The sequence below is a fragment of the Brachycentrus maculatus genome, unplaced genomic scaffold (assembly GCF_059751285.1).
Source record: "Brachycentrus maculatus isolate JH-2025_06_01 unplaced genomic scaffold, ASM5975128v1 h1tg000069l, whole genome shotgun sequence".
Taxonomy (NCBI): Eukaryota; Metazoa; Arthropoda; class Insecta; order Trichoptera; family Brachycentridae; genus Brachycentrus; species Brachycentrus maculatus.
The window spans coordinates 668,715-694,831 of NW_028280823.1; the positions used below are offsets into that span (position 1 = coordinate 668,715).

Below are 26,117 nucleotides of genomic sequence, written 5' to 3' on the forward strand. Positions count from 1 at the left end.
TTTGTATTTTCACTTATCGATAAAAACATCAATCTGTACTTTTCGAAACTAGTCATGTTTACATTAATAAACCCAAAAATCCATAAAAAATTAAAGTATTTAATTTTTATATTTAAATTATTCTTTGAATATTCCATACATCCTAGGAGGGGTTTAGCTCAGGGAAAACAATCTAGTACCCTGAGCAAAGCTCCTGCAAGGGATGCTTAGTCGTAAGTACCAGTTTTTTTACACTTTTTTTTTACATTTATATTCTTAATGGTTTATGAGAGTTAATTAATAAATTCAACTTTTCAGTTTTAGTGTTTATTTCCCAGTAAATTTATTTCTAAAAACAAAGCCACACATTCCTTATACCATTTTTCAAGTCAAAGAAGGTATGCGGTGGTCCTTTTTCAGCCGCAGTTCGAGACAGTTCTAGTGAAGTTGTCCTTTGCCCAGCGACTACTAGAGATACTTCTCTTTAGTTTTGTTTTTCGAAAGGAAAGTATGGACTGCTGCTCCATTGCTCTGGGTACACGACTCTTTGATCGATGTTGAAAGCGTCAATTTTTTCCACTTCTTCCGGAGTAAGTTGGAAGTCGAAGATATCAATGTTTTGCTGGATACGAGATGGAGTAACGGATTTAGGAATTACGACCAGACCGCGATCAATCTAAAAACAATCAAAAAATATTTATTTTATGTGATAATCTTATTTTATTAATTGATTTGGTCACCTTGTGGTAAAATCTATCCAATGGTATTTACTAAGTCAAGCTTAAATAAAATGTGATAATCTAAACTACTTTGAAATAATCTCTATAAAAATAAAATGAAAATAATTACAAATATTTTTTTATTCCTGTTTGTAATTGAAATTCTAATATTAAAAATACTAAAAACGTATATCTGTATAATATAAAACCCTTATCCGCACCCAAATGGTGCATAGGGCACTGTCATATAAACGTAGTGTTATCTTGATCGTTTTTATACATGAAGGAAAGGTGATCAGCCCCCCGCTTCAGGTACCAGTCCATGGTAATTTTGAATAAATATTATAGTGAAAAAATCACTAATATTTATTTTACCCCCCTTGAGAATCGAACCCGGAACCTCCAGAACGGTAGCCGAGCGTAGAGCGAGCATTATACTACGGAGGCGGACATCAGATATCTGTTAAGACCCTAATTATTGTAATTTTTATCGTACTGGTTTTGTCAACAATTATTTATAACTAAACCATTGTTCATATAACGATTTTTTTGTTTTTTTTTTGTATAAATGTTTTTTTTTATGTATTCATCTATTTTTATATTTAAAAAAAACGCTGACAAATAAGAAACTAAAATTGGCATGCTCCTATTTTATAGCATAAAATTAAATCAAATAAATACATCATTTATTGTTTACTAACTATACGCCAGTAGGTACGTATACAAAATTTTAAAAAATGTAAACCGATTTTCCCCTTTTCAATCTGACGTACATTCGTCGTTATACTGGAAGTCTTTTTTTTATGCAGCATTAATTAACATTAAATATCGATTGCATTTTTTTACCATTTTTATGTGGTCACAGTTTGCTTAGTTTAAAATGGTTTACTTACTGGATATCTGAGAACCACTTGCACAGTACTCTTTCCATACTTTTTTCCAATTTCTGTTAGAATAGGGTCATCCAATTTCGGTGCTGGAGTTACCTTGCCTTTGGATCTCGGCTCAGGCATGGATCCTAGCGGAGTATAAGCAACCACTTCTATTCCGTGATCCTTGCAGAATTTGATTAATTTCTTCTGTGTCAAGTTGGGGTTAACCTACAAAATAAACAAGAGAATTGTTTAAAATAAAATCAAAATACTGTTTTTAAATACACCGTCTTCTTATTCGTATGCTGGAAGACTATTTTGTTCCTCAGGAGTGGTTTCTATACAATGAATCCTCGTGTAAGACATCTTTTAAATATGTTTTTGTAAACACGACTAGTTTTGAGAACTACAGATGTTCTCATATGCAGGAAAAAATAAAAATCAGTTTGAACATTTGTAGTTCTAGAAACTAGTCACGTTTACATTACTACCCAAAAGTGGTTTTATACTAGTGTTAATTTTTTTTTACATTTCAATCAAAAATTTTCATTGCTTTATTCATATTATTCTACGAAAGTAGTTTTCATTCAATCAATAATACGATTGATACTCCTTGTTACATGAGTAGCAATGTTAATAAACGACTAAAAATTATAATGAAACTTGGATGGCGGTACGGCAAGTATACTTGATAAATGTATATGGTCCATTTGGTAACGATTGTTGTATTATGTAAGTCATAAGCGAATAATTTGACACAAAACACAAACACATTAAAACAGCCCTGATAATTGATGATACAATACCATACAAAACATCGGTAAAAAATGTTACTTATGTCACACGGCATTTCAAACCGGAAAAGCCCAATTACATTATGTAACGTTGAAACGCCAAAATATTATTTATCGTTTAACAAAAACGCGTAGTTTCGCTAAGGAAATAGAAAGGTCTTCAGAGTACACTAATTGACTAGAAAAAAAATATTTACAAGAATGCTTAAATTTGAAACTATTTCTATGAGCCTAAGCGGTTCATTATTAGAAATAAGTATCAAATTGTGGTAAAGTGAGTTCGAACCGAGAATCTCTGACTAAAGACCCCGCGACACTAACCACGAACCCAGAACCCGACAAAGTTCCGACCCGACCCATTTTAATTATTTTTTTCCTTGAGGTTCGATATAATAAATAAATTTGCTTCTGAAAATGGTAGACGTTTACAAATATTTACATCAAAATATTGTTCGCTGAGTAAAATATAATAAAGATTTCTTTATATTTTCTCACTTACGATCTTCCGGTGGAAACGAATGAAATTAAATATAGTTCTGGTATATAAAGACGGTATTTACCAAAGGCTTTAGTCTGTTATTTCCATAAGCCTTCCACGCTACACGGAGTTCGTGTTTACTACATAGTCCCAGACCGAGACTCTACAGACTTGATGTATTATGCATACATCTTTATATTAGTATAAAAGAATTTGCAGATCAAAGTTGAAAGCTCCAGGAAATGCACTTCCTGTATCGGTAGGGTAGGATTACGAAGTTTTTGGAAGCCGAAAATATTTGAAAATATAACATCTAAAATACATGATAGGGGAGCGCACATCAAAAACAGGTTTATTGGAAATAAAATTATGTACGAGTTTTTGCAATTTCACCATATAAAGCGAATGGATAACGGAAGAATGATCAAAATAATACATATAATTGACAAGTTTATAAATTTGGGAGAAAATTACTAAATGTCTGGCGCTAACTCTTCCCTCTTACAACTAACTCCATCGTTGTATAAATGAAAATTTCAAAAGTGAACTTAGATTTTTATGAAAAGGTTTGACAATGTCGTCAATATAATTTATTGTATGAACATTTTCATTTGATTAGAATTCCTAGTTCTGAAATCAGCATAGCAACGATCATTTATTGACTCTTACATCCTTCAAATTCCTTTTAACTTCAGTAAATTAAGATTCTCATTTTTAGAATTTAATTAATTGTGTGAACATGTTCATTTGATTAGAATTCCTAGTTCCGAAATTAGCATAACAACGATCATTAATTGACTCTTATTTCCTACAAATTCCTTTTAACTTCAGTAAATTAAGATTCTTTTTTTAGAATTTATAAAAAAGGGCTGAATTTTTTTAAATTTTGTGATGACGCTTTTTATTTTCAAATAAAAAAAACTAGTTAAAAATGTACATCCCTTTAATGTAGCATTCTTTTGACTGTGAAGCGGATTACAAATTAGAACCTTGAAAACTTGGTCCCGACAAATATAAATTATTCGTTTAATTTCCATAATATTATAATGACTATTTTGCTTTGAAAATAAGCAATGGCTAATCTTTGTAGGCTGCTCACGCTACCGTTTTTTCTTCAATTCGACGAAAAAGTGTGCCGTATTTTATCGAAGAAAATGTTTGATGTATTATATTTACCTGACTTATTACTTTTTAGCTTTAAGAGCTTTTATTCCGTAAGCTAAAAGGGCTTTTACGAATCTACATCTTGTGAATGTAATGCATTGTACATTATACGTAACGTATTTACGTCTCTGAATTCTTTTTTAAAATAATGAATTCCTTCAAAAGGTTCTTTGAAATTACGATATTTGAAAATAAAATTTCTTTGTATTGTAATAAAAGACTTATTTCGTTTAGAAATTTACAAAGTAAGCTTATAAGGAACGAATACTTGGAATAGGTTTAAATATTAGATTATATTATGTTCATTTATTTTTATTTTAGTTGCATTTTTTTTCATTCCATAATAAGACCTTAAAGTTTGATTTCAATTGTAAATTAAAGAACAAATTTGAATCAAACCATATCGAAAAATGTCGAAATCGCTTGATTTTTACAATTCCATATCGTTAAAAAATCTTTGAAATATTAATGCCTGATTAGCTGTTTGAATAAAAATATACGCAGAAGGGTCGTTAAGATTATTCGATGATTTATATTGTCCACCTCCATCGTTTGGCTGTCGTCGTGGTGGAAGTTTTAGGTTCAATTCCCAGCATGGTTACAATAAAGTGATTTTTCACATTAATATTTATTTATTACAACCACATACTGGTACCTAAAGAACAAGAATGATCACCTTGCCTTCATATGATTGACGAAAATTGCTTCGCTACGATACAGTGCCCTATGGACTATTGGGTGTGGAAAAGAGTAAGAAGAAGAAAATCGTTTAGTACTATTCCTATAACTACCTCATTTTCTTTTTTTCATATGCCTACAACATTTTAATCATTACTTTTAAAAACAGCAAAGATAAAAATAGCTTTGTTTGAATATTTTTAAAATTACAAAGAAACATGTACAAAACCATTGTTGAAAGTTTTCTTTGTGCAGATTCTCGTTTTTGGTGTAACAGTTTTGAGTTGTTATGGTCATGCTGTTTCTCTGTTTTCAAAGTTCGGATTCTTCCCGAACTTAAAAGTTTACAGAATATCTGCGTCTAAATCTTACTTATGCTGAGTTCCAAGACGTGTTTTAATACAATTTCACCCGGGAGTTTTCCTCTTTAGTGTGGCAAGAAGAAATATAAAAAACAACTGAAGAAAGAAAACAATAAAAAAGTAAATCAGGAGACAATAGTTCTTTACTCGTGAATGAGGTGAATGATGGCTTTATTTGTGTTTGCTTTCTAGTTTTTACAAATAAACCTTTTCATTTTTTTTTTGTAAGATGTACAATATTGTGTGTAAATCAGTACTCCGCACCCAAAAGGTTGTAAAAGCAATTTTTTCGAAATTATTTTTTTCATCTGTCTGAGATATATTATTATAATTTTAAAATGCATACGTTGAAATGCATTTTCATATTAAAAATAATGACTCAGTGAATTAGTTTATGAGATTTAAGATTTGGAACAAACGAATATTTTTATTTTTATTTACATATTCTTCTCTAAATCTCTCTTAGGCGAAAATATCGGTACGGTTTATGAGATTTTGAAAAAACTTTTACATTTGAGTTTTTATTTTAATAAATAAATTTAAAAAAATTAAAAAAACGCGCCTATTCGAATGCAGCGATGTGTAAAAATTTCTAAAATAAATTTAGATTTTGAACAACTATTCATAAGAAATATGGATGTATTTTTTTTCAGCTCAAAGTGAATCAATAAATATTACTTGTCAATTGTGTTAATTGTCTCGGGTTGTGGTCCCGTGGTTGGTGTCGCGGACTCTTAAGTTAGAGTTTCTCGGTTCGAACCCACTCTACCACAATTTGATTCCTATTTCTAATAATGAGTCGCTTAGGCTCTCAGAAATAGTATGAAATTGAAACATTTGTGTAAATAACTAAAAACACAAATATATCTCTTTTTTCAAAATTTGTATAAAAAGAGCTACTTAAAGAACATCTTATTTTACAGGATAATACATATTTAGTACTACTCATACTTTTTGTGTTAAATCATTATTTCATCCTTGTAATACGTTTAAAAGATTTCTTAAAATCAAAACTGTGACTTTATTTTGTACAACTTTGAATAATTACCTCGATTTGATTTACAACAGGGGTAGTTGTTGTAGATTTCAACAACCTTTCCACTTGGCTTATGTTGAAGTTAGAGATTCCAATTGATTTGGTCAAACCCAATTTTTTAGCTTCTTCCATCCCTTTCCACGTGCCAATGTAGTCGGTATCGTCTTGCTTACCGTTAGCCTTTAAAAGCAATAAATAATTCATTTAAACAAAAACATATTAACATTGGAATAATAATTAAATTTCTTAACACACATATTTTCATTTAAAAAAACAGGATTCTACCAGTGTCGATTTTATTTTACAAAAAATATGATGAGGGGAAACAGAATTAACAAAAATATTCAATTCAAACTTATGCAAAGAAAATTAAATACCCTTAAATAAAATCGGACTTTTACAACGATGTTCTAACAGGTGGATATAAATGTTTTGAGTAAAACAAGTCAACAAGTTATTATTAATATAAAGTTTTCTTACATCCATACTCATGGGCCAGTGGATAAGGTAGAGATCTACATACTCCAAAGCCAGATTTTCCAAAGACTTCCGAAGAGCTGGTATAACCTCGTCCTGTGCATGCTTGTCGTTCCACAACTAAAACATTTCACATGAGTATCATAATAAAATTAAACCTTTTCATACATACATTAGAAAAAAAATCATAACAAAGGAAAATTTCGTGGTTAAACGAAACATTACACGGGTGTTCACTAATGTGCAATATAGAGTCAAGTTATAGTAGAAAATTAATATTTATATTGATATTTTGACAGCAACAAATTGATACATACATAAATTAATATATAATATGAGGATTTACTCGTTTACAGGCCTTACGCCTTGTCATTTATTAAAGTTATTTATGAATAGTGCAAAAATCCCCTTTAACACTTTTTGAACAACTGATAACATTATAACATAATATTACAACTATGAACAAATATCTTTGGAATTTTAAAGTAATAATAATGTAATATCTGTAATACGAATCTAAAATCTGTAAAATATGTACATAACAGCACATATTAAAAAAGGAAAAAAAAAACAACAACAAAAACAAAATCAGTTGAAAGCGATAAGTTTTTTAAACAATTTTTAAATGACAAACTTGTCAATCACGGATGTGATTTACCGAAGATTAATGTTTAAACCAGCCAATGGGATATCTAGACTTGTTTCCAATTCGCACCTCAACGATTTTGTCATCTCTGTTGAAATTTCGATAAACGTATGTATTTCAAATATTTGAAAACTCTTAATATATTACTGATTTAAATTTACCTTGGTAGTGACATAAATATCTTCCCTCTTGATGGTTCCGTCCGCAATCTTGGTTTTAATTCCTAAACCAACTTGCTTCTCGGTATCATAGATGGCGGCAGTGTCGATATGGCGATACCCTGCATCAATGGCGGTTTCAACAGCCTTCTGCACCTCATTAGTATTGTTTCCACCATTCTAATAAAATATATAATTACTCAATCAACCCTCTAAAAAAACAACCAACGATATTATTATTTGTTTTAAAAGACCGAACTCATTCGTCGGGATACTTACCAACCATGTTCCTAGCCCAAATACTGGAATTTTAGTCCCATCGTTGAGCAGCAGAGAATTCGCTTTACCAGTCCCCAAGTTCTGTAAAGATAATGCAAAAAAAGAAATATTAATGCATTAAGAAGTACTAAGTTGCTTCTCGATGGGCAAAGTAGAATCGAGTTGCTTGGAGTCCAAGTTTAACAGTTTTCTGGATTTTTTTTTCTTTTAAGATATATACATACAAGAGGAAAACTTGGCACAATCAAGTATGTCAAATACTTGAAAGCGGCCGGGTCAGGAGTCGTAATAAGCGCTGGGTGTGTATGAGGAGATGCATGAATGTGAAAGAGGCGAAGAATGTTTGCAAAGACAGAGTGGTGTGGCGTTGGATTCTCTCTGCCTACCCCTGCGGAGAAGCGGCGTGATGGTTAGTTAGTTAGTTAGTCAAACAATACGAGAGTGCAAGATGATAGATGGTGGAAAGTTTATATACATATATATATATATATATATATATATATATATATATATATATATATATATATATATATATATATATATATATATATATATATATTTATATATATATATAAATATATATATATATATATATATACATATATATATATATATATATATATATATATATATATATATATATATATATATATATATATATATATATATATATATATATATATATATATATATATATATATATATATATATATATATAAACATTTATTATTTTACGTATTTCGAACATACAAAAAAAAATCGGTTCAATGCGTTTCACCCCGGTAAATTGTGCGACCTTTAACTCCATTATTTGATAACACCAAAATATTATTTCATCTATAAAACTTCTTGTTCAGAAAATATATTAACATTTGTGTATTTATAACTAAAGCAGATGGTACTTGCACACCTTAATAAGAAAAAATGAAAAACATAAATTGTAATTAATGCGGTAATAATTATTGAATATTGACAACATTCTATGTTAATGATACTATAAATTGATGAAAAAGAAGACCAAGGAAGTGTGATCAAGTAAGAAAAGGTGGAAGAGATCCGAGAACGGAATGATATTATGATGGACAGTTAGGATTCCAAAGACAGATAGTAATATTTCAAAGTTCTTAAAGGTTATTGGAAAAGGTTCATTTCTCACAAATTAAGGATTTTATTCCATAGTCTGGCCAGTTTGGACTGAGTAATTACTGAAGAATTGTGTGTAGCTTGACATGAAATTAACAATAAAAAAGTCTCTTTTATATTTTTTTTTTATTTATGAGTTAAATAAATAGCGTATTATTTTTTGACATCTCAACATAGATGAAGTAGAATATGGAAATCTGGGCATTTACGGTGCTTACAACTGTCATAGGCTGGTATAAGTGATCACATTATTCCCGTGTAACAATCACCAATTCTACCCATGATTGACAACCACACTACTGAAATTCTTGGAACTTCTAAATATATTATTGAAATTCGAAATTTTATGCTTAAACTCATTAGAATTTCAATAGAGACATCTATGGTGAGATGAAAGAAGTTTTTATTGAGCAGAAACCCTTTTCATTTGTATGTGAGGTCCGAATCCTGGATTATATTCACATACATAAAAAACTCTAGAAAATGTCCAGACTTCCATATTCTTCTTCATCTATGTTGAGATGTTAAAAAATTATATGAAAAATAACTTCTCATTGGTGATAATCTAGATTTGTAAACAAGTATTTGGACACAGTCAAAATGTTGTAAATAAATTTTTAAACAAATTATTTCTTTATATATATTGTTACTTATATATACTGTTAAAATAACTTGTAATTTTTTACCCCAACCTGTAGAATATAAAGCCATACTCCTGGTCATTGAACTTTCAAAGCTATTTTACGGTCCTAGAGCACCTAAACTAGATTTCTTATTCAAATTAATATAACAAAACGCCGGAATAACCTGTTTTTTCTAGCTTGTGGTCCTTACAAAATGAACTCTCATATTAAATAATATTATTTGAGAGTAAATATAATAATTTTAATAATTATGGACATACTTATTTTTATTTTAAGAGATATTTTTTCAAATGCAAGAGTGTTATATTGACTAGATTAATAATAAATATTTGCTGAACAAAGTAAACTCTTTTTTAGCATTTTTAATTAATGATATTTATTTGTGTTGAAATTGCCTTTTATGATATTACTACTGACCGTTATATGGTGTACACTGTACCTGTACCCAATGTACACTGTACCCAATGGTGCATAGGGCACTGAATCCTATAGACAAAATGTTAATTTAATCGTTTCTTAAATGAAACCAAAGTGATTAGTCCTGCGCGTCAAATCAGTCTAAAGTATGTTATAATAAATAAATATTAGAGTAAAAAAAAAACGTAAAGCCTGAAGCATTTATTTCGATCCGCCTAATAATCGAACACAGGGCCTCCACAGTAGCCAAATGTGCTAGATAGGCGGTCGTTTATAATAGAAAACGATATTAAAAAATTGCGAAATACAAGTTGAATAAAAAATAAATGATGTTAAGTTTGGAAATAATTATTTTTTATCTACATTTTTGTCGGCGATCAATAATCACTCGTATAATAATAAAAATGCATAAAAAACATAATGATAAAAAGAATACAAGCAATTATGATCAAATTAATTGAATATCTAAACAAGAATCAGCAAAACAATGTATCTTGCTCAACCGGTTTATTTACATAATCATAATGAGTTGAAATCAATTTAAAAAGTACATCAATCAATATTGAAACAAAAACAAACCAAGTTTGTCTTACCAACAAAAGATTGTTCGAGAATGGGTATTCTACCCATAGTATTCAAACCCTTATCCGCACCCCAATGGTGCATAGGGCACTGCATTATATAAAGGCAGTGTTATCTTGATCGTTAACACATGAAGGAAAGGTGATCAGCCCTCCGCTTAAGGTACCAGTCCAGGGTGATATTGAATAAATATTAAAGTGAAAAAAAACACTTATATTTATTTGACCCCCCTTGGGAATCGAACCTGGGACCTCCAGAACGGTAGCCGAGCGTGCTGACCATTACACTACGGAGGCGGACTATTCTACCCATAGACCCTTATTTATTGATTCCATTCTTCTATTCGTCTTCTTTATTGATATTGCCTAATATTCCTACTCTATAATTTGATTTGTCATATAACAGAAATGTCCTTTACTCTGAGCTTCTTCACTTACATCATCTGTTTCCCATCAAACAAATTCCACTTCTAGATTCAAGCACCCGGAGGGCAGAACTGTTCACTCTACCTTCATATAGGTACTTAACATTTAAGTTAACACCGAGTTCATATGACTGGGTACCCTTAAGGCCCAGCATTCGTCAAGTCGCAACTTAATTTTCTCCAAATACAGGGAAAGTTTTATTTAATTAATTTTTCACTTAAAACACCGTTTTGCTTTGAAAAAATAAGTTTTTCTTCAAAATATTTATTATATAAGGGTTTGAAATGAAAATAGTCATTGAAAGGTAAGGAAGGAGTATAAAAAAAATCTAAATATCGTGGATGTACTGGCAAAAAACGTTAACTCGAAAATATGCAATTTCAACTTAATGATGCAGTATTATAACGTTCATATATTCAACGTTCTGTAAACTGCCAAAACTGACTAATAGTTTGAAATGTCATATATATATATATATATATACATATATATATATATATATATATATATATATATATATATATATATATATATATATATATATATATATACATATATATATAAATATAAATATATGTATATATATATATATATATATATATATATATATATATATATATATATATATATATATATATATATATATATATATATATATATATATATATATATATATAAATATATATATAAATATATATATATATATATATATATATATATATATATATATATATATATATATATATATATATATATATATATATTATGTGGTTTAAAAAGTAAATTCAACTTTATGTTTATTAGCGGGCATTTTATTCAGGCGAAAAGCTCTAAATAATAGGGATTGATTATTTGAACAATGATTTTTGACGTTTTTTACCAGCGTACCCACGACGTATTCTAAAAAACAAAAAAATATTTAATATACATACATTTTTTTTAAATCGGCCGTGTACAGACATGTGACCTCTCCAGTGGAATGACATGGACCAATGGTATTAAGAATTGAATGGTATTAAGAAATGTTGAAAATATTTTTTGATGATGAAAGTACTTTTTTGAATAGGATAATGTAAGATTTGGAGGTTTTATGGTCGATCCTGAGTTTAATGTCAGCAAAATGGATATTTTGATCCTTTTATTTCCAATTAAAGGGTAATTCCAAGATAATTATTACATAATTAAGCAGCATGGAACCATTAAGGAACTCATAATATTCTACTGGGGAATGGAAATAATACGAGTTACTCACAGCGATAGTCGAACCATTTTATAATAGCTCCCCTTTGAACACTCATTCCCAAAGAGCTTCGTTCATGCCTTGATGGGATTATACGGAAATAATGGCAATTAATTTTTGCCAAGAGCTTTTCTGACACAATAAATATAAGAAGTGATACTTTTGTTTGATTAAAATTAACTTTCGTTTTAGAGATTGTATTTCAAATATGCTTTATTTTTGTCGTTTAAATTCATGCAAGTAAAAAATTAAATCTTTTTGCTTTTAATTTACGAAACGAATTGACAAAAGAATTGCGTGTTACTTATTTTACTTAATATATTAATTCAATCTAAACCTTCATCCAGATTAATTTATGATTTTAAAAAACTTATTTTTTCTAACCATTACCATCATCCAATGGTGCATAGGGTACTGCATCGTATTGAAATAGTGTTATTCTAATCGTTATTAACATGTTCCAGATACCATCCAGGGTAATTTAAAATAGATGTTACAGTGAAAAATCACTAATATTTATTTCAACCCCCCTGGGAATCGAACCCGGGCCTCCAGTAAGGTATCTAAATGCCCTGACCATTGCACTACGGAGACGAACAACTCATAACAACGAATAAAAATAGGAAATAATGTTCGCCTAATTCAACTTATAATTAAAAATTCTCAGATATAATATGGCTCATCTCATCATACATACAAACTGTTTTTGTTTAACAAAATTTTAACTATTTTTTACACCAGATACTTGGTTATTTACCCTATGGATAATGTCACTAAGTTGAAAGATGTTGCTTCATAACATTACATTGTAGGAGAAGTTTATTAAATCACATTAATTAATTCAATATGAAAGATAGAAAAGTAAAAAAGAAATAAAAGCAAAAACAAAGAACTACAAAAATAGTTTATATTATAAAATATATTGACAAATAAAAAGTTAACTAATTAAATTTGAAATACTATAAATGGTTTTCATAATTTAATTACAACATAATGATTTGATTAATAAAGAAACGTAGAATAATCAGAGTAAACTCTCTAGAGTAATAATATAATATAGTAATAATTTACCAAATCATCAAAAGTTTTATAAACCAATGGACCATTCTTCATATCTTTACCAAAAAAAAATACAGTTTTAAGAATATATTGTTCAAATTATAAACTTGTTTTTTTTTTACACGAAGTCAAAAAATAAACGAACAACGGATATTTCAACAATCAAATTATAATTAGCACTTTATAAAACATTTCAAATTCTTTTACAAGTACTCAATACTAAATTTTAAATTAAAAATGTTTTTTTGAATAACCTAACGTCCAAGTGACTGCAATCTAGCTACGGCTTATGCAACACCGCTTATCACGACCCTACTCAGGCTTCAACTTTTTAAGTTTCATAGCTTATGCCTACTCGTGAGTGGATTTACTCTTTATGTTTAAAGTTACTATAATTTCATGTAATTCATGAGTGAAAATTCTAGGCAAAATCTTAATGTAAAGCTTAAATACTCACAGCTCCAGAGACGGTCATCAACAATGTGGCGAATATCAAAAATAAAAATTTGAACATGTTGCTGCAGGTATCAGGAGCACAGGAGTTAAAGAGTGAACTTGACACCAGTTCAGCTCACAAACAACTGACTGAATCTGATCTTTTTCTCCTTCTTAACTCCTGCAGATGACCTCGGAATTAATCACACGAGATAATTATTAACGCGCGTTTATTCGATTCACGTTTAACCACAAACCTCTAGTTGATGCATACAAATGTTATTATCATTTCAAGCGTTTAAATTTTACACGATTTGAACAACAGTTTGATTGCTGAACTATTCGATATTATCGACCTCATAATACCAGTTTTGCCGATTGAATAATAAATCATGAAAACAATCTGATGTTTTGATTTAAATTGTGGAACTCAATTATTCTAGGCGATGCTGAAAACAAAATTTAAAAAAAACCTTCCCAATTATAAGACTGGTTACTTGCATATTAATAACTAAAAGATATTGATTCTATATACTGTAATATGACCGATTGAAGTTCTGATGAATAAATTTTATATTTTATTTTATATGATTCTTATCACGGTGACTCGACACTTTATTTTCGAATTAATTCGTTGAGATTATTTTGGTTATATGTCGGCTTCTTCCGTATTCGAAAGACAACATGACTTGATACGATATATAACAAAATTAAACCAAATATTTGTAATGTTTTACAATATTTCACTAAAATATTTTAAAGATAACATAAAACACGTGTTTTTTAATTTAAATTTTACTTGGTAAATTACACTATTTCTTAAAAACTATTATGGCACGTGAATTCCGCATTATTTTACTGTATTGTTGAGTAATATATCCAAAATTAAATACTGTTATTGGATTGAATTCTACTTTTATTTACATTATTTACATATATATGATAATAAATAACGAAATAACGAATGCCTTAAAATTAATGAGGAACGGTAAGGCTGTTGGGTATGATAATATTGCTATAGAGTTTGTAAAATGTGGTGGACTGACCACCCTCACATGGATTCACAGACTATTTAACCTGTGTCTTGAGGAAGGATACACACCTCTGGATTGGAGACGGGCAGTAATCATGCCTCTATTCAAGGGAAAGGGATCTCGCGCAGAGTGTGGGAATTATAGGGCGATAAGCCTGCTAAGCTCTGTCGGTAAACTCTATAGTAAGATTATAATTGAAAAAGTTAGAATGGTGACGAAAGAACGGATTTGGGATGTGCAAGGTGCTTTTATGAGTGGAAGAGGTTGCACAGATCAAATTTTTGCACTACGAATGCTGACGGAAAAGTTTTTGGCTAAAAATCAGAAACTCTTCTGTGCTTTCGTGGATTTGCAGAAAGCGTATGATAAGGTTGATAGGATAAAATTATGGAGCGTGCTGGAAAAATATGGAGTAGACGATAAACTTATACAAGCAGTTGCTTCCCTCTACGAGGGCAGCACAGCTAGTATAAGAGTGAATGGGGACATTACATCATGGTTTGCAATATCCAAAGGCGTAAAGCAGGGATGTGTAATGTCACCATGGTTGTTTAATCTCTATATGGACCATTGTATGAAAGAGATTGAAAGTATGGGAGTCGGAGCGAAAATGATGAATATAACTGTTAGTTGCTTGCTGTATGCGGATGACGCCGTACTGCTAGCGAGCAGCGCGGAGGACTTGCAACTAATAGTGTCAAGAATGTACGATGTATGTATGGAAAATGATCTGGCAATGAATGAAGGTAAGTCAAAGGTCATGGTGTTTGAAAGAGAGAAAGATTTGACAGAATGCAAGATTATCGTGCACAATGAATCCCTAGAACAGGTGCAAGAATTTTTATATCTAGGAAGCATGTTCACAAGGGATGGAAAAGTGAATAAGGATATTGAGAGAAGAGTGAATGCAGGGAATAGAATAAATGGTGCTTTTAACAGAGTGATTGGGAATAAGAGTATGTCCATGGAAGCCAAGCTAGCGGTTCACAACGGCGTGCTAGTACCGACACTAATGTATGGAAGCGAAACATGGAACTGGCAAAGGAAGGATGAAAGCAGAGTGAATGCTGTTGAAATGCGCTCCCTCAGACGAATGTGTGGAAAATCATTGTATGACAGAATTAAAAACGATGATATAAGAAAGGAATGTAAGGCTGAACGAGGAATAATTGAAAAGATTAGAAAGAGCTCTTTGCGGTGGTATGGACATGTGGAGCGAATGGATAGCGAGAGAATGACTAAGAAAATATATGTGGCGAATTTGAGAGGGAAAACAGAACGTGGACGACCGAAAAAGACTTGGCACGATCAGATCAATCAGAACCTAAAATCTGGCGGTGTCAAAAGTCTGCGTAATCGGAGGGCATGTATGACTAGATGTATGGATGTGAAGGAGGCTAGGAGTGTATGTCAGGACAGAAGAGTGTGGCGTTCCATCCTCTCTGCCTACCCCTGCGGGGAAACGGCGTGATGGTAGTAGTAGTAGTAGTATATGATAATATGTGATTCGTTTCGTCTTATTAAGACATTATAATTATACGTTCTAACACTCGTGTGTTTGCTAATATCTTAATAAGACGAAAAGCGTCACATATTACCATGTATATGTAAATAAAAGTAGAATTCAATCCAATGACCGTGTTTAATTTTGGATATATTACCCAACAATTCAATATGGAATTCTACTAACTGTCTGCAGTTACAATAAATTATTTTACTGTGTTTGAAAATAATGCGGAACGGATTAACACACGTGTCACAATAGATTAAGAAATAGTGGTACTTAAACAAATAAGTTAAAAAAGAAAATTATGTTGTCCTTTAAATAAATACGAATGACTGGTTGTATTTTTTCCCTCACTTTTCCAATGAAATAATATATGCAATTAGAAGCACATACTCGTATGTATTTTAAAAAGCCGCTAAGGTGCGTAAAATAAGAAAGTAAAGAATACATCCAGTATTAAAAGAAGGCCTTAAATTATTTTCATTTTAGTGAAATCACAAGTTATCTGTTATCCATAAATAAATGAAAATCAAAATGTGTTATTCTGAATGCTCCCTGCATATATGGTTAAAAAATCGCTCACTCCTTTCAAGAACGTCATAAATAAATAAAAAAAACTTGATTTTCAGGAGAACGTTTTTATAGTTAAAAAATATAATAAAATGCATTAAAAATAAATATCAAGCCACTTATTGAACTTTTTACTGTGCAACAGATCTTTTCAGGTAAATCTTTAAGGTTTTTTCTCCATTTGAAAAATATTTAGTATTTTAAAAAAATTACCTGTTATATGTATTTTAAAAGTTATCTGTTATCCATAAATAAATGAAAATCAAAATGTGTTATTCTGAATACATTTGATATTACTAAAGCATGCGATCACCATTTAATATTACGGAATAGATGGCTTCCATTAGAAATAACGCCCCGGTGCATCTCTGCCACACAGCGATACTGAAATAGAGGTGTAACTTTGACTGCGGCTAACACTGTAAATAGGTTCATGTAGAAATAATCCATGTTAAATCGTACTTTAATAAGGACGAGAAAATCCGTTGTAAAGGGATTAAATGCTTGCCTCGCAGGTACTACCATATATAGCATCGCAAATCTACACAAAGGATATGTTTTTAAAATTGTTTTTTAACTTTTTTATTATATTAAGAATCCACTGACTCTTATCCGCACCCTATGGTGCATGGGGCACTGCATCAAATTTATGCAATGTTAATTTGATCGTTTGTTATAGAAAGTACTAGCAGATAACAAGTCTCAATGCATGTTTCTTCTCCAACCTCTAGTGCATGCTAGTCTTCGGGTCGACCAAAATCGCATGTGATTAAAATTTTGGGTAGTTTCAAGTATGTGAATAGTGCTATGGTGGTGATGGGTAGTATTGTTTGCATGCTGTTGTGATTGTCCTGACGAAGAAACGGGTACGTGTCGAAACCAGTAGGCATAAAAATCTTGGTGAGTGGTTATATACTAATATTTCTCACATTTTGTAAAAAAATATAAAAGTAAAAATGACTAACCACCAAGTAAATGCTTTAAATATTAATAATATTGGGAATATTGACTAATTTGAATTAAAAATTAAAAATTTAAAAATGCTATTTCCAAAAAATATATTTATGATTATAATTTATCATATTTCAACTACATGCTTTTGTATCTTAATAAGTTGGACAAAATATATTTGTACAGCGATTGATTTATTCTTAAATAAATTTACAAATTATAAAAAAAGGAAAATGATTCACCCAATCAATTTTTTTTTCAATGTAATACTTGTTTTTTTTGCCGACTGTTAATAGATATTTTTTAAACAAAAGATGTGTCGATATTCCATTGTTACCGGAAAAACGCATTTATAAATCAGTAGTGCAGACCGGAAATGGCGCCATAAATAACACAACACAATTCACTATTTCCTCTAAATCGATGGGAGTTAGTAAGTTCCCTTTGGAAATATTTCCACCTTAAAAATAAAACCTTTCCGTTTTGCGTCCATGAGTTATGGTCACAGTAATAAGTGAAATTTGTGGACATTAAGTCCATGTTCATTTTTTGTATTAACATTAACTTTATCCCATCAAAATAATAGTTACCTAAAGCCACTTCAAATTATATATTTGACTTGCATTAATTACAAAATACCGTTTTAAGTTCATCACAATTTAATTACTCTTCTTCAAACCCTCGTCCACACCCGATGGTGCAAATGACACTGCATGATTAAATGCAGTGTTATCTTGATCATCAACACGTGAAGGAAAGATAATCAGCCCTCAGACTAAAATGTCCACCTCCATAGTGTAATAGTTAGCACGCTCGGCTACCATTCTGGAGGTCCCGGATTCGATACCCAGGGTGGTTCAAATAAATGTAAGTGATTTTTTCAAACTAATATTTATTCAATAATACCCTGGACTGGTACCTGAACCTGATCGCCTTTCCTTCGTGTGTTAACGATCAAAATAACACTGCATTTATATGATGGAATGCCCTTTGCACCATTGAGGTGCGGATAAGGATTTGAATAAAAATTTGACTAAAATATTTTTAAATATGTAAATAGTTAGGATACACTTACATACAGGGAACAAATAACACAAAGAAACTATTTGAACATATGGTATAGAAAAACGATAACCGTATCATGTAATCGTTTTTAAGATTTTCTTAGTTCTTAGGCATATTATAATACCTAAACTAGATAGTAAGTTAGTTTAGGTATTATGCCATAACAACTTTTACGTTTGTATTGTATAAGAGTAAAAAAATTGATGCGTATTATTTCTTACAAAATACCTTTGTAATATCAATTTATACAAGTCGCACGACATATATTTTAAACTAGTCAATCAGACGATTAATTAAATAATATCCTCGAAATTTATTCAGGTGTTTATTAATATTATATATCTTTACAATATAACGTCATTCAATAAATATTTATAAATATACAGCATAAACAAAACATTAGGGTAAAAAATGTCATACATTATTTACCATATTTTTCAAATAAACAGTCTAATATTTTGTATAAAAGCAATGTGGTTACAGAAAACACGTTATAATTCTGCTGATTTCGTTATATTTTTGAAAATTAAAACACACAAAAAATTAGAACGGATAATAAAGACTCTTCTCCCACATCAGCGGTTCGATTATCCTGTAATCCATGTTGAATTCATTAATTTGTTCAACCTCATCGGGTGTTAACTCGAAATCAAAAATGTCAATATTCCGTTCAATTCTGGACTTGGTTACAGATTTAGGAATTGGGATCAATTCCCGATCAATCTGAAATATAAAAAAAATATTTTAAATTACTTCTTTCAATGCTGATCTTCATAACACCAATTGTCGTCGAGAAAAAATGAATCAGTGCTAGATTCATAGCAGGCCATGTACTTCGCATGCCTCCCGAGAGCCTTCAAGCTACCCTCTTACAAGGCATCAAGTTCTTCCCGACCCAGATGTCCACCGCTGACAATTCGTCGGCAGTTCTTGTTTGAACTTCGGGACGCAAAACTGACTTGGGAGAATGCAAGGAAGCTGGTGGCAGACAGAAGAGCCCGTAGCCAGTTAGTGGTTTCTTAATTCTCCATATAGGGAGCTGCTATGGTTAACAAATCGCTCACTCCTTTCAAGAACGTCATAAATAAATAAAAAATTGATTTTTCATGAGAACGTTTTTATAGTTTAAAAATATAATACAATTTATTAAAAATAAATATCAAGCCACTTATTGAACTTTTTACTGTGCAACAGATCTTTTCAGGTAAATCGTTAAGGTTTTTTCTCCATTTGAAAAATTTTAATATATATTAAAAAAAATTAAACAATACCTTTTCTTAAAAATGCAAAAATAACACTTTTTGCCCTGTAGCTGGTAAATACTAAGTTAAAAATTTGCCTCTTTTGCTGGGATATAGTGCATTTTCTGGGCATTCCGAAAACATGCACAACTGAAAATTGACGATTCTTGATTTATGACGTTCTTGAAAGGAGTGAGTGAAATATAATGTATTAGGAACCTTCCATCGTGTGAAAAAAAGGAAATTTTTACAAAACGACACTGAAGCAAAAATTAACATAAACTTTTTTTTTCACTGGAGAAAGATTTTGCTTTCACGTAAATTTTGTAGCTGTGGACTTACAACTTTTTGAAATATGAAATCTAATTAATATTTTTACTTTCATGGAAAATGAACTCGGGTCGAAGCTTACCAGGTACCGCAGAACGACCTGAATAGTAGTTTTGCGGTATTTTTTCGCTATGGCTTTCAGTACCGGGTCATCCATTCCTGGAGCGGGCGGCTCTCCAGTCTTGTCACATCTCTCCGGCATGGACCCCAGCGGAGAACAAGCCACTATGTGTATTTGCCTTTCCTTACAAAAGCATATAAGTCCTTTCTGGGTCAAGTTAGGATTAACCTGAAATTCATATCATGAAGCAAAATATAATAAAGTTGCAATGTATATCAGTAAATCGATATTTCATGTTGATATAGGGATAATTGGTACATTTGCTTACTAAGGCTTTAATGAGTATTTTCAATTGAAACATTGTTGAGCAGAGAAGACAAAGTACATGCAATATCCATTTTTCATTTACCTAATCTTACTTTTTTTTAATATCTATAAAATACATATAGTTAACATAATAATGGCCAATTTATAAAGCGCCTTTTTTACGTCAAAAATTATATACACACATAAAGGAAGAGGATAAAGGAAACATAAGTAATGGCTACGCTCTTTTAGCTCAACGGACTCGCATATGTTAGAAGAACGCGTACAATTTACGCAAGCTAATAAGAGTGCAGGTATCCATCCCAAAATGTTCTTGTCAGCACTGCAGTTTTCTTTTTCCTCTCCTATACGGTAGTTTACATATCACTCCTCCTGCATTTCATTTCCCATATATCAGTTATGTCTTTCACCTCTAGTTTCTTCACTTTGTCATCTGAATCCCAAATACTAATGATCGAGTTGATACGGCGTCGATTCGATTTGGTACTCTATGCACCAATTTTATGCGGATAGGGGTCAGTCCTAAAGCACTCGGGGTCGCATATCTCTGCTCGTTAAAGCTTGAACAAGTTGATTGCTGTTTAATAATAACCTCAAATAAAACCATGGATACAGCCTCGTACAAACCTCGATCTGATTGACGACTGGCTTCACTGTTGATGATGCTATCAACCTTTGCAACTGCTCTTGATTGAAGTTGGATACTCCGATGGACCTAGTTAGACCTTGGCGCTGAGCATCTTCCAATCCTTTCCAAGTCTCCGTGAAGTCTATGTTTGTCGGATTACCCTTTTCCTTCGCATTTGAAATATTCAATACACATTAGAACTATACTTTAGTACAGGGACATTAGAGTCCTTTATAAAATTTTATTTAATGTCGATAGATCGTGTCGGAGTATTCCTTAGAGACAAAATAAAGAGTTCACACATTTGTGGAAACCAAAATTTAACAGACATTAATAGTAAAGTAGAGGAAAGGCATGAATATGGTTTAAGCAAATCAGACGCAGAGAACCTGATTTTATCGTAAACCAGGCAATCGCCATGGATCTTCCTCGAAAAACTCTAGAAAAAGACTAAAAAATTCATGGATACTTAAGAAAGATAACATGATTCGAAGGCATGACCTGGGTGCAGTATCCATTGATAGAAGGACCTACAACCTGGGGATGAGAAGAGCTGACCCCAATAGTCTACGAAGATGATAAGTGTGGATGAAGCTAGGAAGTAGAAGAAGAATGTAAAAAAGCAGATTGATGATTAAGTTTTAACAGAAGGTAATACTCACATCAATACTAACAGGCCAGTGAATAAGATATAGATCAATATAATCCAACCCTAGATTAAACAAAGATTCTTTTACAGCTGGAACCACTTGATCCTGGCGATTTCTTGTATTCAACAGCTGTATAAACATAAGTATGTAATTATACAATTTTTTATAAATAAAAAGCGTTTCATTTAACTGCGAGATGAATATAAAAATCGTATTAAAAACCAGAACGTAGACTCAGAAGACAAATTTCAAGGCCACTCATGCATAGCTTTAATATTTTATGGACCTTTAGTATTCTACGGACCCTTCGGCCGTTTAATACAGCATAGAATTAAAATATCTGTAAAAAATTGTATTAAAAAGCAGGACGCGGACTCGGAAGTCAAGGTTCAAGGCAACTCATCCACAACTATAATATTTTATATAACGGACCCGTCGGCCATTTAACAGGTATAAAATTGAAATATCTATGAATATAAATAGAGAATACAATCATCTTCTCAAAGAACTGTTCAAGTGACACAAGCTATCACAAGTACTAGTATGCAACCCTGAATACCCTAGGGATTGTTGCTTACATCCTATATATCCTTTTAATATGATTTATTCCACAGCACTCTGAAATCTGGGGCTTTTATAATTAGACATTGAGTAGACATTCATCCAATTGACGATCTGATACCATAAGGACGAAGAGATGAGTCTGATGAAAGAATATAAAAATATTCTTTCATCGGTACATTTTGATAACATAACCGTCTGCGCAGTTCAATTTTAAGGGATTTCGGAATCGATTTAGAGAACACTTTGTCATTTTATAGTCACATTTAAGAGATTTATTGCAGCATATTGAACATACTAAATACTATGATCTTTTATGTTTTTTCTTCGCCAGTAACTGCATAAATCACCTAGAAACTTATATCGTATATATATATATATATATATATATATATATATATATATATATATATATATATATATATATATATATATATATTTATATATGTATATACTTCCACTAAACAGTGTTTGGTACTGTCGTATCTCATAGCATCTCGCATTTTTCAATCAAATGTAGCAACCCTTTGTCAATTTCGTAAGTCAGAGATGGTTGAAAAAGTAGTAGATATCACTGATTTGGAAAATCTCTATCAAACGAAATCTATCTTCCTACTTCACAAAAACTAAATACTTCTTTTGATATCAATTCGAATGAATTATCGATTCAATAAAAAGTTTTAAACTTTCATTCCGTATTTATTACCTTACTTGTGATGAAGACTTCTTCCCTTCTGATAGTACCATCCTTTATCTTGGCTTTCACGCCTTGCCCTACATACTTTTCAGTATTATAGTATGCAGCAGTGTCTATATGTCTGTATCCCGCTGCTATTGCAATCTCAACTGCAGATTGCACTTGTGAAGGGTCACCCTCTCTCTGTTAAGGGAAATTAATGTATAAATTCTATGCGCTATTATCAATTAATAATCATTATAAAAAATATATTATGCTTTCATGAAGAGTGACTAGTATTTTATTACACACGATGCCATTTTTTTATTCTGTTTTATGTTTATGAAGATTTATTAAAAATAACATTTTTGTACAATTTATATAGAACCATTTTCGTAAAATACAACTTCAATTACTTCACAATTATAAATGGGTAGATTCTATTTAAAAAAAGTGAAACATACATTTAAATAGAACAAAAATCTTATTTTCTCAGCTATTTTTGTCAGAAATAAAACTGTTATTCAAAATAACTAAGACATTTATTTATTTTATCACTATTTTTAAATTCACTTTTGGTCAGTTTTCTAAACATATTTAAAAAAATATGATTTTTCTAGAACTAACAAAACTTCCTTATAAAGTAAATATAATCATATTACATTTTTGCTGTGTGAAATGACTGGCATAATAAATAGGTGAACGTACCGTTTAATTTATGTATTATTTTTTTTAAATCCAACACAGTTTTTTTTTAGTCTACTAAGTTGTATTTTATTAACAAAAAATAATACTGTGACAATTGTTTCGCCTAGTTATGGCATTTTCAAACGAATGTGTACTATTTAAGCCTCTAAATCATAAGTCCAGGAATGTTGTGCTATCCCAGTATTCATGACATTTATTAATGATAAAGGTTGACTCACCACCGAAGTCCCAAGACCCAATATGGGAATTTCGTGTCCATCGTTCAGGCGCAGCGTAGGTGCCTTACCCGAACTAAAATTCTGCAACAGTAACTCAATTCAGGGATACCGAAGTTAGTGAAATTTTAAACTATGTTCCATCCAAAGATATAAATTTGTCAAACTATTTCAATCGGATCATCATCAAGAATCGATATTAGGAATAGATACTCATGGACCTTTTTAAAGCAAACAAAGTTTAAAACGAGTTTACTACTGCCATTTTATTTTTTTGAGAAATTACTAAGAACAGGTTAAAAGTAATTTTGATTTTCTACTTACGACCATTAGTTACAGATTGAGGAGATAAATGGAAAAATAACAAAATTTTATGGATATAACATCTGATATTGAAGCAACAACAATAAGAAACAATCTTTATTTCAGTAAAGTAAATCAGTATGAGCGGTGTAGGAACTTTTTAGAGGTGTGTGCAAATATTATATTCATGTATCATCGATCTAATTACAAAGTCGCAAAAACATCATTTTTAGATGTTGGGGTATAAAGTTTTTAATTGGTATCTAAATTAATTTACATTTTTACTAAACCGGCTTCATATTGTAATTAAATATCTATGATATCTATATTTTGAGATGACGAACTGAAATAATAACTTTTTGTATTATTGACTGAAACTAGAATATACAAATTCAGCATGTTGGCATTGGTATGACGATGTTATATATTCAATTGAACAAATTGTTATTTCGTACATTAATACGTTCATTTCAATTTGATAGAGCACTAGACCGGATTCAGCTTCGATTTCTGAAGTGGCCAGATTATTTATTTCCTTTGATTTCCTGAATGTATGTTGAAAACATATTCGCCATCAATTTGTTATTTATGTTATTTGTCACTTTATATATGTACGTACCGGAATATACGTTAAATACTCATAATATCCTAGTAACTCAACCATTGAATTTATTCTTCAAAAAAATAAGATTGAACGATTTTAAGCTTCGATTGGGACATATTTACTATTCGAGGCACAGCATAGTGTATATAGTTTTCAACGTGGCATTATACCCTGTGGGCAAGTACAAGGCGCCTCCTTATTTAGTGTAAATACTTTATTTTTCTTATTGAATGTATTTTCCTTCGAATTTTTATTTATCCCTCTGTTTGATTGATTTGATTTCACTTATTTTCATTATCGTTGTGCTTATTTACGGCATCTTTATATACTTAAGACACTTACATATTTCCCCTCAAGGTTAGGAATAATAAATCAATATAACAGCATAAAAATGTACGTCAATCCCAATTTATTATTTTATCCTTAAAAAATATAAAAAATAATAAAATTACCCGAGATTCACAAGGCTTTGTTCTAAAAGTGCCATAAAGACCGCTGGCGCCAGCAGATATAATTAAGGTTTTCCACCAAGTAAGCTTCATATTTAAATATTAATTTTACATATTAATGTAGAGATTAAATCACACCAAACGAGTATTTCAGACACTTTGATCGAAAATCGTTTATGTTTTTAACGAAGAATTTGTTTTTTGAAATACCATAGAAATTCTTGTAGATCGTGTAGTTCAATTCGAAATTCGTACACTGATAATGTCAAATTGCGTAAGAACTAGCAAGGATATAAAGTAATACATTATATTTTGCTTAAGTACCTAGGATTAATAATAATTTATTATTTCTGAAGAAATATTACCGTTACTTAAAGAAAAGCTTCATTTACTGCCATTGTAGTAGTCCATTAATTATACGATTACACAAAAACGCTCTTACATGCGTTTTTGTAATAAAGCCATTAATAAATTCAGGCATTCCGAATAAAACAATTTGTTTGTGCGCTTATTTATATGAATACCTCTTATTCCTAGACCTAGACATTCTTATACAAAAAAAGTTACCAACAAATGAAATTGAATATCTTGCAATTTCGAGTCCAATTTCAAAAGTATATTAAATATCAGCCCTGGGGCCATATATTATA

General features: G+C 30.8%; 1 protein-coding gene across 1 annotated transcript; it reads right to left on the reverse strand.

The window, feature by feature from the left end:
- Positions 1-290: 290 nt before the first annotated feature.
- On the reverse strand, positions 291-25,659 carry LOC148311217 (uncharacterized). Its single transcript, XM_088256886.1, has 14 exons — positions 25,471-25,659; positions 24,115-24,195; positions 23,219-23,392; positions 21,964-22,080; positions 21,301-21,468; positions 20,368-20,574; positions 19,265-19,437; positions 13,610-13,706; positions 7,643-7,723; positions 7,367-7,543; positions 6,563-6,679; positions 6,095-6,262; positions 1,592-1,798; positions 291-655 (listed from the first exon to the last, which is right to left on the reverse strand). Exons 1-14 carry the CDS (start codon positions 25,558-25,560, stop codon positions 464-466), a joined length of 2,049 nt encoding a protein of 682 aa, XP_088113012.1. The 5' UTR covers positions 25,561-25,659; the 3' UTR covers positions 291-463.
- Between the last annotated feature and the right edge of the window lie 458 nt (positions 25,660-26,117).